This window comes from Coregonus lavaretus, assembly GCF_964263955.1.
Source record: "Coregonus lavaretus genome assembly, chromosome: 29".
NCBI lineage: Eukaryota > Metazoa > Chordata > Actinopteri > Salmoniformes > Salmonidae > Coregonus > Coregonus lavaretus.
Genome location: NC_140016.1, coordinates 3498698 through 3513676, shown reverse-complemented (window position 1 = coordinate 3513676; position 14979 = coordinate 3498698). Strand labels below are relative to the sequence as shown.

General features: G+C 44.2%; 1 protein-coding gene across 1 annotated transcript in view; it reads right to left on the bottom strand.

The window, feature by feature from the left end:
• The window catches only part of LOC311105099 (arf-GAP with Rho-GAP domain, ANK repeat and PH domain-containing protein 3-like), a 44834-nt gene that overhangs the window by 18262 nt on the left and 11593 nt on the right, over positions 1 to 14979 (bottom strand). The window contains exons 2-14 of the mRNA XM_084147101.1: positions 13032 to 14185; positions 12871 to 12908; positions 11628 to 11710; positions 11264 to 11328; positions 10766 to 11002; positions 5436 to 5505; positions 5214 to 5334; positions 4324 to 4615; positions 3957 to 4156; positions 3441 to 3526; positions 2959 to 3141; positions 2018 to 2168; positions 701 to 805 (exon numbers count right to left, since the gene is read on the bottom strand). Coding sequence (XP_084003227.1) covers positions 701 to 805; positions 2018 to 2168; positions 2959 to 3141; positions 3441 to 3526; positions 3957 to 4156; positions 4324 to 4615; positions 5214 to 5334; positions 5436 to 5505; positions 10766 to 11002; positions 11264 to 11328; positions 11628 to 11710; positions 12871 to 12908; positions 13032 to 14095 — 2695 coding nt within the window. The 5' untranslated portion in view covers positions 14096 to 14185. The remainder of the gene's footprint in view (positions 1 to 700; positions 806 to 2017; positions 2169 to 2958; positions 3142 to 3440; positions 3527 to 3956; positions 4157 to 4323; positions 4616 to 5213; positions 5335 to 5435; positions 5506 to 10765; positions 11003 to 11263; positions 11329 to 11627; positions 11711 to 12870; positions 12909 to 13031; positions 14186 to 14979) is intronic.

Genomic DNA, 14979 nt, shown 5'->3' with positions numbered 1-14979 from the left:
AATTTCAGATGGGCTGTGTACAGGTGCAGTGATCAGTAAGCTGCTCTGACAACTGATGCTTAAAGTTAGTGAGGGAGATAAGTGTCTCCAGCTTCAGAGATTTTTGCAATTTGTTCCAGTCATTGGCAGCAGAGAACCGGAAGGAATGGCGGCCAAAGGAGGTGTTGGCTTTGGGGATGACCAGTGAGATATACCTGCTGGAGCGCATACTACGGGTGGGTGTTGCTATGGTGACCAATGAGCTAAGATAAGGCGGGGATTTGCCTAGCAGTGATTTATAGATGACCTGGAGCCAGTGGGTTTGGCGACGAATATGTAGTGAGGACCAGCCAACAAGAGCGTACAGGTCACAGTGGTGGGTAGTATATGGGGCTTTGGTGACAAAAAGGATGGCACTGTGATTTTTAGAGAGAAAGAAACTACAAGTAACTAGGAGCAACTTCCAAATCACAACGCTCTGTTTTGCTGTAGAGAGACTCCAGCCATGGACAGTGGGTAGTGTATTTCCTAACAGAGCAGTATTGGCCCAGTCAGTATTTGGTTTGTTCTCTTCAGGCCTTTATGCTGATGTTACTGAGGAGGCAGTATTCCTCTATTCAACCGCTGCCAAGTGGTGTGCTGTTAGCACCTGCCAACTCACACAGAAAACACACCACACACACACACACACACACACACACACACACACACACAGGCCTACCTTCTCGGGTTTTCCTTGATAATGTCCCTTTGTTCATTGAGGCTGACTTGTAGAGATAGCCGGAGTGAAGCACCGCCTGCATAATCTCATCATACACACTGGGGTCTGAGGAAACAGGGAGGAACATCAGAAAAAAATACATTAGGAAGATAGAGAAGTTTTAAGTCTAGCCATCACACTGTACACGTTGGGGTCTAGGCAAACAGGTCAAAACGTTAAAGTCAAACTTCATAAAATAGTTTCATGAATAAGCCATAATAAATGCATTTACAAGATGATAAATTGTTCATAAATTATTAGGAATGTGATAAATGCTTATGAATTGAAATGCAGATTGTGTTTCTAAATAAGTTTTCCCTCCAGTGTTCTAGTTGTACTGTTTCAATAGAGATGGCGTGAACTGTGTTCATATTTTACTCCAACAACACTAGAGGTCAACATACAGAGGAGGCGGTCCTCTGTAGCTCAGCTGGTAGAGCACGGCGCTTGTAACGCCAAGGTAGTGGGTTCGATCCCCGGGACCACCCATACACACAAATGTATGCACGCATGACTGTAAGTCGCTTTGGATAAAAGCGTCTGCTAAATGGCATATTATTTATTATAAGACCAAACTGTTTCATCACAAAGGCTCTGGCTCAGCTAGCACATGGCTCAGCTAGCACGGTTCCAGGATACACAAAACTGCACAAAAAACACTCAAAACGTCCCGAAACACACTCACCACAGAGCAAAAAAAAGCACCCTTGGTAAAATAGCTCTCCATTACGACAACACAGCTTTCACAGAGCTCTTAAGACCAGTTCAATCAAAACACAGAAATATAGATAGATGTATGTACAGATTTGTGTAGAGAGTTCACAGACTGTACAGACAAATGCTATGAGGATAATCAGGAGGGCAACTTAGGTTTTAGAAGCGGGGGGGGGGGGGGACATTTCTTTGAAAATTATTTGTATTTATTTATTCATTATCATCCAGTCAGATAAACACCCGACCGCTTGGAGGCGTCCGCATGGTCCTAAAGCACACCGTTGCCTCGTTTTGTATCACATTCCAATGATAAAACTGGGGGGGGGGGACATAAATGCAATTTCAGAATGTGGGGGGGACATGTCCCCCGTCCCCGTCCCCAGTGAAAGTTGCGCCCCTGATGATAACTATCTGGGTTCTCTATCAAACCATGACCCATGCTGTAATTACTTGAAAGCCTTTTCCAGAGGGCTGCTGAGCATATTACTTTACACTGCATGGTCGCACAAGTCACATAATGGATAAAAGGTCCAGCAGGAAAATAAAGCCTGTCCCCTGCCTTACCTGAGGTGCCCTGAGAGTGGGAGTATTCCTGAGACAGATGCTTGTCATAGCCATTAGAGTCAGCGAGGCGGGCCCGGACAGCCTCTGCCTCGGTGAAGATCTGGGTGACCGTCTTCAGCAGGTTCTGCTCGGTCACAGCAGTACACAGAACCTGCAGGGCAGAGAGAGAGGGAGAGAGAGGGGGGGGGGGGGGACGCGTTAGGGGACGCATTAGGCTGACGCACCACACACACAAACACACTGAGAGAGGACACACACACAGAGGACACACACACACACACACACACACACACACACACACAGCACGTACGCACCACTAAAATCATCCACAGCCACAGGGACAGACATTCAGCCCAAATTCCAAAAATTCCCCTCTCCATTCAACTAGCCCCCCTTTTATCTACTCTCTCCAGTTGTTTTCATTTCAAAGCACATTCCATGTCATTATTGTTGGGATAAAAGTCTAGCTGCATGTTACCTACAGGCAGCTATAGCCCTAACTTGAACTCTAGTACAGATTACAGATACTAAAAACTACCACCGATACCATCTAGTCTAAATGAAAACCTTACAGAAAAATTTAAAAAAAACACACGATTTCACATGTGAAATTATGTGTTTCTTCTGTAAAAAGGCACACATTTAGACTACATGTGTTTTTTTTTTTGGAACACTTCACGTGTGATCACGTGAAATTCATGTGGTTTTTCCCGTAAGGGTAGTGTGTAACCATGTGTTTTTACCGAGAGGCACAGCAGCCGTCAAGGCTGTCAACACAGATACAGTCATTTAGTTATTATTTCATAACAAACTAGAAATGTTCTCCATTCGTACACAATAAGGGTTTATGATAATACAGCCTATACAACACTCCAAATGTCCTTTGGATCCTCTTATAGCAGCTTTACATTTGAAAATCTATACTATTTGTGTCACTGTACCTTGAGCAGCTCCTCCTGTGTGTTGAAGTTGGGGTGGGGGTGTCGGTAGCGCCCCTCACGGTACTTGTGGATGATAAACTCCCTCCGCTGGTCTGGTGTGCAGTCACGGTCTAACTCGTCGGCTGGAGATAGCCTGGCCGCCCAGAACTCGTTGGCTCGGTCGTTCCCCAACATTATGAAGAGCTGGCGAACACAAACACAGAACAGTTCCCACAAAAACACAGAATAATGTGAACCCATGTGGGCCTTACTATAGTCACAGTCTATCATCTGATTTTCAACTTAAAATGTACAAAACATATTTAAACTCTGTTCCAATATTATGGATTTGTTGGAGGTGAAAATGGTCCTTGATACACAACAAAACAAACGAATTTCAGTATCCTGGAAAATATTTTGCCACTTAACTAAAATAAACGTGAGCATTTTCCCCTGACTCTCTCCATCCCCCTTCCCTGAAGAACACTTCTCTTTCCTCTCACCTGCACGATCTCATTGCTCCACACGCTGGTGTCCAGTTTCAGGCTCTGTACTTTAGACACCATAGTCCCCAGACCTCTGTGTTGACCTGCAGGGGAAAAGGGACAAAAGACCACGACAATCACTCTACTGCCAACAGACAGTGGTATTGTGTTGGCAACAGGATACTCAGGCGCTGCCTCTCTAGTGAGGCACAAGAGAGGGGAAATGATGTGTGTATTTGGAAACATTTCCAGAGCCGCTTCACCTGGCACAGATGTGCTGAAAACAACACAGGTGAGAATTAAACTGTTGTGTCTCATGTCAATGACCCGATAACTAAGCCACCTGGCCAACAGCTGCCAATGCCATCCTATCAAATCACACTCACCAGACGGGACGCTAAGTCCACCAGAACTAGCTAGGCCATCTGGCGTCAAAACTGAAACCACGCTCTTTTAGGCAGGGGGCAACAGAGCTAGGGAGGGGGGGGGGGAGCCCGCCCCACCTATACAATAGTAGGGGAAACACTGTCTCACCTGCACAGTTCTTACAGATGACAACACAGAGGTTTATGGAGGCCCAGTCAGGGTTGACGGCTTTGCAGTCAGCACAGATCTTATTAAACCTGTTGGACCAGATCTTCTCAGCCACCTCGTAGTCGGACAGGGTCTCTGCTATGGACTCCTGTACAGCCTCCATCCAGTCCCTCTTCTCCCGCTCAGACTCAGCCGTGAAACTACAGGGACAATCAAATCACTCAATCAATCAAAACACAAATTGTCTCCGTTTTTTTCAGGGATTCAAAAACAACGGTGTACAGGAAGTTCATGACGAACAGACTTTGTTGTTGCCAAAACTAGAGAAACGTATAAAAATGTTATTACCATGTCAGTAGACACGCACCTGAATGTTTTGTAAGGGGTGATGAGGTCAAAGCTTTTTCCTTTGCCGTCTCTGATCGTAGCCCCTCGGGCCTCTATCAACGTGATTCCTATCCCATTCCGAAAACACTGTTCGCTCTTGTACAGCCAAACCTGTTCTGTATTGATGGCGACGTAAACTTTTGACTTGGTCCCTTTGAGCTCCAGAGGACCACTCTTCTGACAGTGGCTGCCGGGACCGAAGCGAGGACGCCCAAACACAAGCTGTTCCTTCACCCTCCCCTGTAGGGTGCTGCACCACTGATGTCTCTGCACTGAGAGGGGGGGCAGGTAGAAAGATGATGGTTGGTATTACCAGGTATTTACTATGAAAGTTTCATGGTAAAATGGTAATTACACAATAACAATATGTGAATTTATTGTTTGTGTCGTTTGGATTCAAACCAAGCACCCTTTTGTACCAGTCAGTTACCAATTGTACCAGAAACTATCTTTTGATACCAAATCATTTCCTAATAGGTAAAAACCAGAGGAATCAGTAGCCTAAAATAAAAGTCCTAAACAAGATGCTTCCACTATGAGATTATGACAGTAACTGATACTACCTTGTCTCGCAGAGGCTATTTTGCAAGATTGGGTCATTTGAGTCTCCAGAGAGAAAATAAGGTTATTGGGTCAACCTTGGTCCAACATAGAGGTTGTCACATGGTTGGTTTCTGCTTGTATGCCCTGAGGATTCCTCTATAGCTGGGTCCCAATCATCCACCCTTCTCCTCAAGTATACACTTGCACACTTGGATTTAACAACACATAACCAAAGCTTTAAAATCCACGATGGGGAATTGGGACAACTGGATGTCTGTCGTTGCTTTGTGAGATTTTAATTGCTGTTTTTTTAAATACTTAGTTTACCTTCGTTATCAGCCCGGAAGACAAACGTCCTGTGACTTGTCACTATCTCAAATTTATTGTCTTTGGCCATGCGGGCCATCTGTATCGCAGCCAGAGGAACCACTCCTTTGGGGTACGGGTCCTTGGAGAGAATGGTAAAAGAGACATATTGTAATGAACAATCCTGTGTTCTCTCAATCAAAATCTAATACAGTCCATCATTCAGGGAAAAAAAGGGCCTACCTTTTCACTGCCGAAGTACATCAGATTTTTGCCATCAAACTTCACATAGCGTTTCTGGAATACATAGTTCCTAGAAAGCCAAATACAAAAATGATCAGATTCTCATACCACGGACTTAAAATGGAAAAATAAATCAGTACCATTTCAAGGGCAAAGCAGAGCCCCATTTCGAGCGATATTAACTGTTTAGCATTTAACAAGAAACACAAAAACAGATTGGAGAAGAAGAAGCGAGACACACCGGTTTGAGAGGACAGAGACAGTGCTTTCAGAAAGTATTCCTACACCTGAGTCAATACTTTGTAGAAGCACCTTTGGCAGCGATTAAAGCTGTGAGTCTTATAAGTCTCGAAGAGCTTTGCACACCTGGATTGTGCAACATTTGCACATTATTATTTTTTAATTCTTCAAGCTCTGTCAGGTTGGTTGTTGATCATTGCTAGACAGCCATTTTCAAGTCTTGTCACAGATCTCCAAGCCGATTTAAGTCAAAACTGTAACTAGGCTGCTCAGGAACATTCAATGACGCTTGGAAAACAACTCCAGTGTATATTTGGCCTTGTGTTTTAGGTTATTGTCCTGCTGAAAAATGAATTTGTCTCGCAGTGTCTGTTGGAAAGCAGACTGAACCAAGTTTTCCTCTAGGATTTTGCCTGTGCTTAACTCTATTCAGTTTCTTTTTATCCCCCCCAAAAAAACTCCCTAGTCCATGCCTATTTCAAGCATACCCATAACATGATGCAGACACCACTATGCTTGAAAATATGAAGAGTGGTACTCAGTTGTTTGTGTTGGATTTGCCCCAAACATAACGCTTTTTTATTCAGGACATAAAGTTCATTTCTTTGCCACATTTCTACTTGAGTGCCTCATTGCAAACAGGATGCATGTTTTGGAATCTTTTTTATTCTGTACAGGATTCCTTCCTTTCACTCTGTCAATTAGGTTAGTACTGCGGAGTAACTACAATATTGTTGATCTATCCTCATTTTTTTCCTTCCACACCCAATAATCTAACTGTTTTAAAGTCACCATTGGCCTCATGGTGAAATCCCTGAGCGGTTTCCTTCCTCTCTGGTAACTTAGTTACGAAGGACGCCTGTATCTTTGTAGTGACTGGGTGTATTGATACACCATCCAAAGTGTAATTAATAACTTCACCATGCTCAAAGGGATATTCAATGTTTGCTTTTTTATTTTGACCAATAGGTGCCTTGTTGCAAACAGGATGCATGTTTTGGAATATTTTTATTCTGTACAGGCTTCCTTCTTTTCACTCTGTCAATTAGGTTAGTATTGGGGAGTAACTACTATGTGGTTGATCCATCCTCAGTGTTCTCCTATCACAGCCATTAAACTCTGTAACTGTTTTAAATTGGCCTCATGGTGAAATCCCTGAGCGGTTTCATTCCTCTACGGCAACTGAGTTAGGAAGGACGCCTGAATCTTTGTAGTGACTGGGTGTATTGATACACCATCCAAAGTGTAATTAATAACTTCACCATGCCCAAAGGGATATTCAATGTCTGCTTTTTTAAATGTTTTACCCATTTACCAATAGGTGCCCTTCTTTGCGAGGCATTGGAAAACCTCCCTGGCCTTTGTAGTTGAATCGGTGTTTGAAATTCACAATTCAACTGAGGGACCTTACAGATAATTGTATGTGTGGGGTACAGAGATGAGGTAGTCATTCAAAAAGCATGGTAAACACTATTATTGCACACAGAGTGAGTCCTTGCAACTTATGTGAATTGTTGTGCAAATGTTGAATCCTGAACTTACAGTGCCTTACAAAAGTATTCATCCCCCTTGGCGTTTTTCCTATTTTGTTGCATTACAACCTGTAATTTAAATCGATTTTTTATTTGGATTTCATGTAATGGACATACACAAAATAGTCCAAATTGGTGAAGTGAAAAAAAACATTCTCAAAAATAAATAACGGAAAAGTGGTGCGTGCATACGTATTCACCCCCTTTGCTATGAAGTCCCTAAATACGATCTGGTGCAACCAATTACCTTCAGAAGTCGCATAATTAGTTAAATAAAGTCCACCTGTGTGCAATCTAAGTGTCACATGATCTGTCACATGATCTCAGTATATATACACCTGTTCTGAAAGGCCCCAGAGTCTGCAACACAACTAAGCAAGGGGCACCACCAAGCAAGCGGCACCATGAAGACCAAGGAGCTCTCCAAACAGGTCAGGGACAAAGTTGTGGAGAAGCACAGATCAGGGTTGGGTTATAAAAAAACATCTGAAACTTTGAACATCCCACGGAACACCATTAAATCCACAACAAACCTGCCAAGAGAGGGCTGCCCACCAAAACTCACGGACCAGGAAAGGAGGGCATTAATCAGAGGCAAGAAAGAGACCAAAGATAACCCTGAAGGAGCTGCAAAACTCCACAGCGGAGATTGGAGTATCTGTCCATAGGACCACTTTAAGCCATACACTCCACAGAGCTGGGCTTTACGGAAGAGTGGTCAGAAAAAAGCCATTGCTTAAAGAAAAAATAAGCAAACATGTTTGGTGTTCGCCAAAAGGCATGTGGGAGACTCCCCAAACATATGGAAGAAATTACTCTGGTCAGATGAGACAAAATTTGAGCTTTTTGGCTATCAAGGAAAACGCTATGTTTGGCGCAAACCCAACACCTCTCATCACCCCGAGAACACCATCCCCACAGTGAAACATGGTGGTGGCAGCATCATGCAGTGGGGATGTTTTTCATCGGCAGGGACTGGGAAACTGGTCAGAATTGAAGGAATGATGAATGGCGCTAAAAACAGGGAAACTCGAGGGAAACCTGTTTCAGTCTTCCAGAGATTTGAGACTGGGACGGAGGTTCACCTTCCAGCAGGACAATGACCCTAAGCATACTGCTAAAGCAACACTTGAGTGGTTTAAGGGGAAACATTTAAATGTATTGGAATGGCCTAGTCAAATCCCAGACATCAATCCAATTGAGAATCTGTGATATGACTTAGAAAGATTGCTGTACACCAGCGGAACCCATCCAACTTGAAGGAGCTGGAGCAGTTTTGCCTTGAAGAATGGGCAAAAATCCCAGTGGCTAGATGTGCCAAGCTTATAGAGACATACCCCAAGAGACTTGCAGCTGTAATTGCTGCAAAAGGTGGCTCTACAAAGTATTGACTTTGGGGGGGGGGGGGGGTGTTGGGGTAGGGGGTGAATAGTTATGCACGCTCAAGTTCTGTTTTTTTGTCTTATTTCTTGTTTGTTTCACAATCAATTTTATTTTACATCTTCAAAGTGGTAGGCATGTTGTGTAAATGAAATTATACAAACCCCCCAAAAATCCATTTTAATTCCAGGTTGTAAGGCAACAAAATAGGAAAAATGCCAAGGGGGGGTGAATACTTTCGCAAGCCACTGTATTTAGGCTTTGTCACGCCCTGGCTCTGGGGACACTGTTATGTTGAGCCAGGGTGTGTAGATCTATGGGTTTTGTTTCTATGGGTGTTTATTTCTATGTTGGCCAGAGTGACTCCCAATCAGAGGCAACGAGTGTCAGCTGTCGTGGGTTGTCTCTGATTGGGAGCCATATTTAAACTGTCTGTTTTTCATTCGGGTTTGTGGGATTTTGTTCTATTTTGGTTTGTGTAAAACCGTAGACATCACGTTATCGTCTATTGTTTTGATCGTGTGATCATTCCAATTTAATAAATATGTTCGCTTTCAACGCTGCGCCTTGGTCCTCCTCATTGGTAGACGATCGTGACAGGCTTGCCATAACAAAGGGGTTGAATACTTATTGACTCAAGACATTTCAGCTTTTCATTTTTAATTAACTAGTAAACATTTCTAAAAACATAATTCCACTTTGACATTATGAGGTACTGTGTGTAGGCCAGTGACAAAAAATCTCAATTTAATCTATTTTTAAATTCAGGCTGTAACACAACAAAATGTGGAAAAAGTAAAGGCGTGATTTTCCCACTAAACTGCGCGAGTGTGCGAGCGCGCAGCACCCTGGGACTGCTGCGCAGAAGAAATATCAGCGCGTGCAGAGAATCAAGAGATTGCACTACACTCAACTTTCTTGAGTTTTCCCCCTGTTAGTTAACACTATCAACGTTTCCCTTTACTGTTGAAATTGTGATCGAATCAATGCAATATCAGCCATGTTCAATGTAATATACCGACACAAAACAAACTATGCAAGACTTAATATGCAAAACTAACTGTGCAAGAGATTTTCTTGTAGGCAGAACGCATTGGAGTAGGATTCTTTTGCATTGACAGGCATGACCCAGGCCCGTAATCTACACAGACCGGTGCGCCATAACCAAATCAGAGCTGCGGTAGGCCTATATGCAAATAGCCATTGCCACATATGGATCTGTGCCATTCACTTTGAACTGGACTGTTTTTACAGCATGAGCGGTCGTGATTAGAAGCGCTTGTTTTGAGATCAAAACGAGAGCTACATGTAGCGACGTGTGCACATTTGTACATATCCTTCGCTAATTAATCAGTTATAGATCATTTGTAGTCAGTAATGGGGGAGTGATTGCTTCCTACAAGTGCACAAACCGTGTGCTTTTCTAGACATCTTTGAAAAGTGAGTCAGGTAAAGGTTTTTTGTCTTAAAAGGGGTAGTGTTGTATTTTGAGACAGGCTTGAATAAATTAAGTAGCCAATAGGCAGAGGGTAGTATTATCTGTCTGATTCTCTGTAATAATGGTATGGGAATAATAATGAATTGTATTTTGTAAAGTGGTTTCTTGCATCAAACATAGTATGTTCAGTCACCTCCTTGTCTGAAGGACAAGTGGATGAACAGGTTAATGTCAAGCCCTGCATGTTATTTATTTTCAAAAGTCTCATGGAATGTAGGCCTACATTGAACACCACACATTGGCTGCTACTGTAGGCTGAATGATAGAACAGCTATTTCCGTGTTAAAATGTTATGGGATGCATTCTCTCCATTGTTTTTGATGGTAGGCCACTCTGGTAGGCCTACATTATGATCAATAAAACACTGTAAACGCGTGCCGGAAGTTGCACAGCATTTTCATAACAAATCGAGTTTGCGCTCAGCAGACCAGAAATGTGCTCAGGTGTGAGTGCTTTCTGAAGGCAGTGCATATGACATTTTTTTAAAACATTTAGCAAGAAACACGAAAACAGATTGGAGAAACACAGTGGGGGAAAAGAAGAAGAAGCGAGAGACACACCGGTTTGAGAGGACAGAGACGAGGCAGAGACAGTTCCTCAGAAGGGAGGAGAAGACGGAGGGAGGAAAGGAGGATAGGACCGTCAGCCCAGACCAGGACCAGGACCCGGACCCGGCATACCCTTGTGGTGAAAGCTTATCCAGCCAGCCACAGATGATGGGAGCAGTCGGCTCAGAGAGAGAGGTGTAGCTGGCGTAGGGGGATATCGTCTGGTCCTCATCCGGCTCCGAGGGGTACAGGTTGGGGGGTAAGGAGAGGCAGCGAGGGGATGGTGCTGCCTCTCCTACTGTGCTGTAGCCCTGGGACTCACTGTGGAGGGCCTGGGACAGACGTTTGGCCCAGGAGAGTTTAGGTGTCCTGCAGTGCAAAGACAGTCTCTGTAACTGATTGATGCATTTGTAATAACCTTGACTCCAGCCTCTTTAGGTTTCTCTAGAGTGAGAATACGGCGTCTGGTAGCAGGTAACAACATTGGATTGAAAAGATGGAGAGAAAATAATATTTTAAATACAGTAGACTATTTTCTCTCTGTGGCTGTAGTCAGAGTTGTGTAAGAAGATGTTATGTTTCATTGGAACGCCAGTCTCATTATCCACTCCTCTAGACACAATAATTTACCCATGATCCTCTCCGTGCTTCTCTTCCTCCTTTCTTGTCTTTCCTTCACTTTTGGTCCTTTCCACCTTTGAGAACACAACATGGAGAACACGTTCATCAATGTCAGGAGAACCAAAGTGACCACAAACACTAAACACAATATAACTCTGATGGGTTCTTGTAACCTGATAACAGACTCAGGCGCTGTCCCAAATGACACCCTATTCCCTATATAGTGCACTACTTTTTGACTAGGGCCCATAGTGCCATTTCAGACACCATTTGATGTTTTTCCTGGAAAGCCTATAGGGCTCTGGTCAAAAATAGTGCACTATAGGGAGAATAGGGTGTCATTTGGGACGCATCCTCAGCCTCCCAGTCTCACCTCAGAGTGGTGCAGTGGTCGTCTGCTCTGGAAGACTGTTTCACAGTATGGACTGATCTCCTCCTCCGGCTCCTCCATGGGGACTGTTGGTGCAGGAAGAAATGACATAGCATATTATAAGCCTTGTTATAAGATATTATAATAAAGGTTCATACATGCTCGTAACCAGTGTAGAAAGCCCGTACAGTCCCTCTCCCGAATACTAACTCACAGCCCTCTCTAACTCTTGAAACAAGTAGCCAACCTTCCCCCGTCTCTGCCTGACTCCCTGACCCTGCAGAGCAAAGGCGGGGGATAGATCCCCATTGTTTACAGGCTACTCTGTTCGCACCTCTGGAGCTCTCCAGTTACATGCCACACCCAGTGACCTCTGATTGGGACATTTGACCGCCCATCACCACCTTTGACCCTGCCGACCTGCATCTCCTCAGGGCATCTGTCCAATAGGCAGGTGGGACCGGGACAAGTACAAAAGCACAGTCCAGCCAAGTCCGGGCTCAGACTTCAGCAAGCAGTGGCCGAGCGAGGAGCATAAATCTCTGCCACGCACGTCAACAGCTGGGCCACAACCCATGGACCATTTCCCCTGCAAGCCCTAGACTCTCCCAACACACGCTACAAACCACTAACACTACAACACTTCCACCTAGTCCACTTCCTGTTTGCTGTGTGGTAATAAAGTGTGAGTCTCTCCTACTGGTCATTTCGGTCCTCTTACCAGGACGCCCTAACCCTAACCCTAACCAGTCTAAACCAGCACCTCTATTGGATATAGAGACATATAGAGATAGAGAGAGGGGCGGCAGGTAGCTTAGTGGTTAAGAGCGTTGTGCCAGTAACCGAAAGGTCGCTGGTTCTAATCCCCGAGCCAACTAGGTGAAAAATCTGTCGATGTGCCCTTGAGCAAGGCACTTAACCCTAATTGCTCCTGTAAGTCGCTCTGGATAAGAGAGTCTGCTAAATGACTAAAATGTAAATGTAATAGAGATAGATAGATAGATAGATAGAGATAGATAGATTGCATGGTGGTGCTCTTTTTCAACCAGTTATAAAAGCATTTCGACTGGATGCTAAAGTGTAAGCGAAAAGTAAGGTTTTAGCGATGCGTAGTGTTAACTATATCTTGAATGACATTGATTTAAAAACAGGTCAAGGGTCATTTATAGGCCTAAAGGATACACAGTTATAAGGTCTGACTAAACCATCTGTTGGGTTACTTTCAGAAAGAGATGGGTAAACTTACCTCCATGGGACGATTCAGAAGAGTTGTTACTTAAAGTGCTGCAGACACATAAAACAAAACATTAGTTAGACAAAGAAATGACTCTCTTTTCGATGTCTAGGCCTATATTTCTCCTTTATAAAAGGTCGAGTATATGATGTTAAAGTCAGACGTTGACCTACCTATTTCTGTCAGGAGTGGTATGGATCTCCTGACGTGGTGGTGTTTGAGGATTGTTGCAGGGAATCCGTCCACTACTACCTCCAGTGCCAGATAAAGCGCCACAGTAGATCTCATTGGAGACCATCTCCATCGGGGATCCGGGTGGGGAAGTGGTCACGGAGGGGAATCCAGCGTTGTCATAGGAGGATGAGGAGGATGGAGGTGGGGTTGTCATACACTGGTCCTGGTTTTGTTCAGTCCTTCCACCAGATGATGGCGGAGTGGGTGTAGGACCCCTAAACATGGCTGGAGGGATACCTCGGTTCAGCCGAGGGGGAACAGGGGGCAGGGGACCTCCAGAGTCTGAGGAGTTACTCAGCCTCCTCTCTCTCAGGCTTAGGCTGTGTCTCATGGTAGGGGTAGGGGTAAGCCCCACCACCACTGTGTCAGTGTTAAATTCTCCTGAAGCCAAACCTTCCAATATGGTGAAGCAGAGAGATTCCTGAGATGGTTTCCTGGTTAGGGTTAAAACCTGGGGATCTGGTGGTGTTGGTTGTATGGGACAGGAGATAAATCGGGCGGGTTCTGATTTGTGTCTGTAGAACACCGTTCTAGGTTTTGGAACCGGTTTTATGACAACATTCCCATTGTACTGCTGCTGCTGTTCTGACCCGGAGTTCATCAACATGGATGGAATGTTTGGAACAGAACTATTCCGGAACGCTTCAAACGGAATGGCCCCGGTTCCGCTCTGGTCAGACCTCGGCACTCCTGATTGGATGGGTGTGGAATTAACGTCAGACTCAGACTGCCAACGATCCAATAAGGGCTCTAAGGGCCTCGATGTCGACTCCTTCTGATTGGTGGCCCTCTGAATGTGCTGGACCAGCCTCAGTATTCTCTTCCTGTGCCCGGTGGCAGTTATGCCCAGCTGGATAAGACCTCCATTGTCTAGGTGGCTGAGGTCCCTCGCCAAGAGGAAGCCTGACTGGCGGAAGGTCTTCAGGTATCGCTCCAGGTGGATCGCAGCCAACAGGGTCTCAACGTCCGTGTTTCCATCTATTGTTGCCATAACAACGTACATACACGGGCTTGGAGGGGGCCTTCAGCTGCTGTGGGCAAGACGACGGCCATCACGGACCTACACAGGGAGACACAAGAGACTCCTCTCCATCTGAAATGAAAAAAATTATTAAGAGCTAGATAATAATATAATTGATTCATGTTGAGCTAGTCTTCCATCTGGTCAATTGGTCTGATAAGAGAACTAATTTACTGCATTCCCTTACTAAGAATCAAATGAAAGGGTATGAAAAATGTACGCTACTCACTAACTAAGTCGCTCTGGATAAGAGCGTCTGCTAAATGAATAAAAATGTAAAAATGTAAATGTATTCGTCACGTGCACAGGATATAGTGTGTGTAAACGGTACAGTGGAATGCTTACAGAGTAACACTGGAAACACTAAACACGTAACAAGCAGAGTAACACTGGAAACACTGGAAACACTAAACACGTAACAAGCAGAGTAACACTAAGTAACACTGGAAACACTGGAAACACTAAACACGTAACAAGCAGAGTAACACTAAGTAACACTGGAAACACTAAACACGTAACAAGCAGAGTAACACTGGAAACACTAAACACGTAACAAGCAGAGTAACACTAAGTAACACTAAACACGTAACAAGCAGAGTAACACTAAGTAACACTGGAAACACTAAACACGTAACAAGCAGAGTAACACTAAGTAACACTGGAAACACTAAACACGTAACAAGCAGAGTAACACTGGAAACACTAAACACGTAACAAGCAGAGTAACACTGGAAACACTAAACCCGTAACAAGCAGAGTAACACTGGAAACATGTAATAAACATGTAAACATTACATGTAACTGAACTGCTATTAATACCATGTTAACTTCCAGCAGTGTGTGTATACGAGTGTATGTGGCTATCT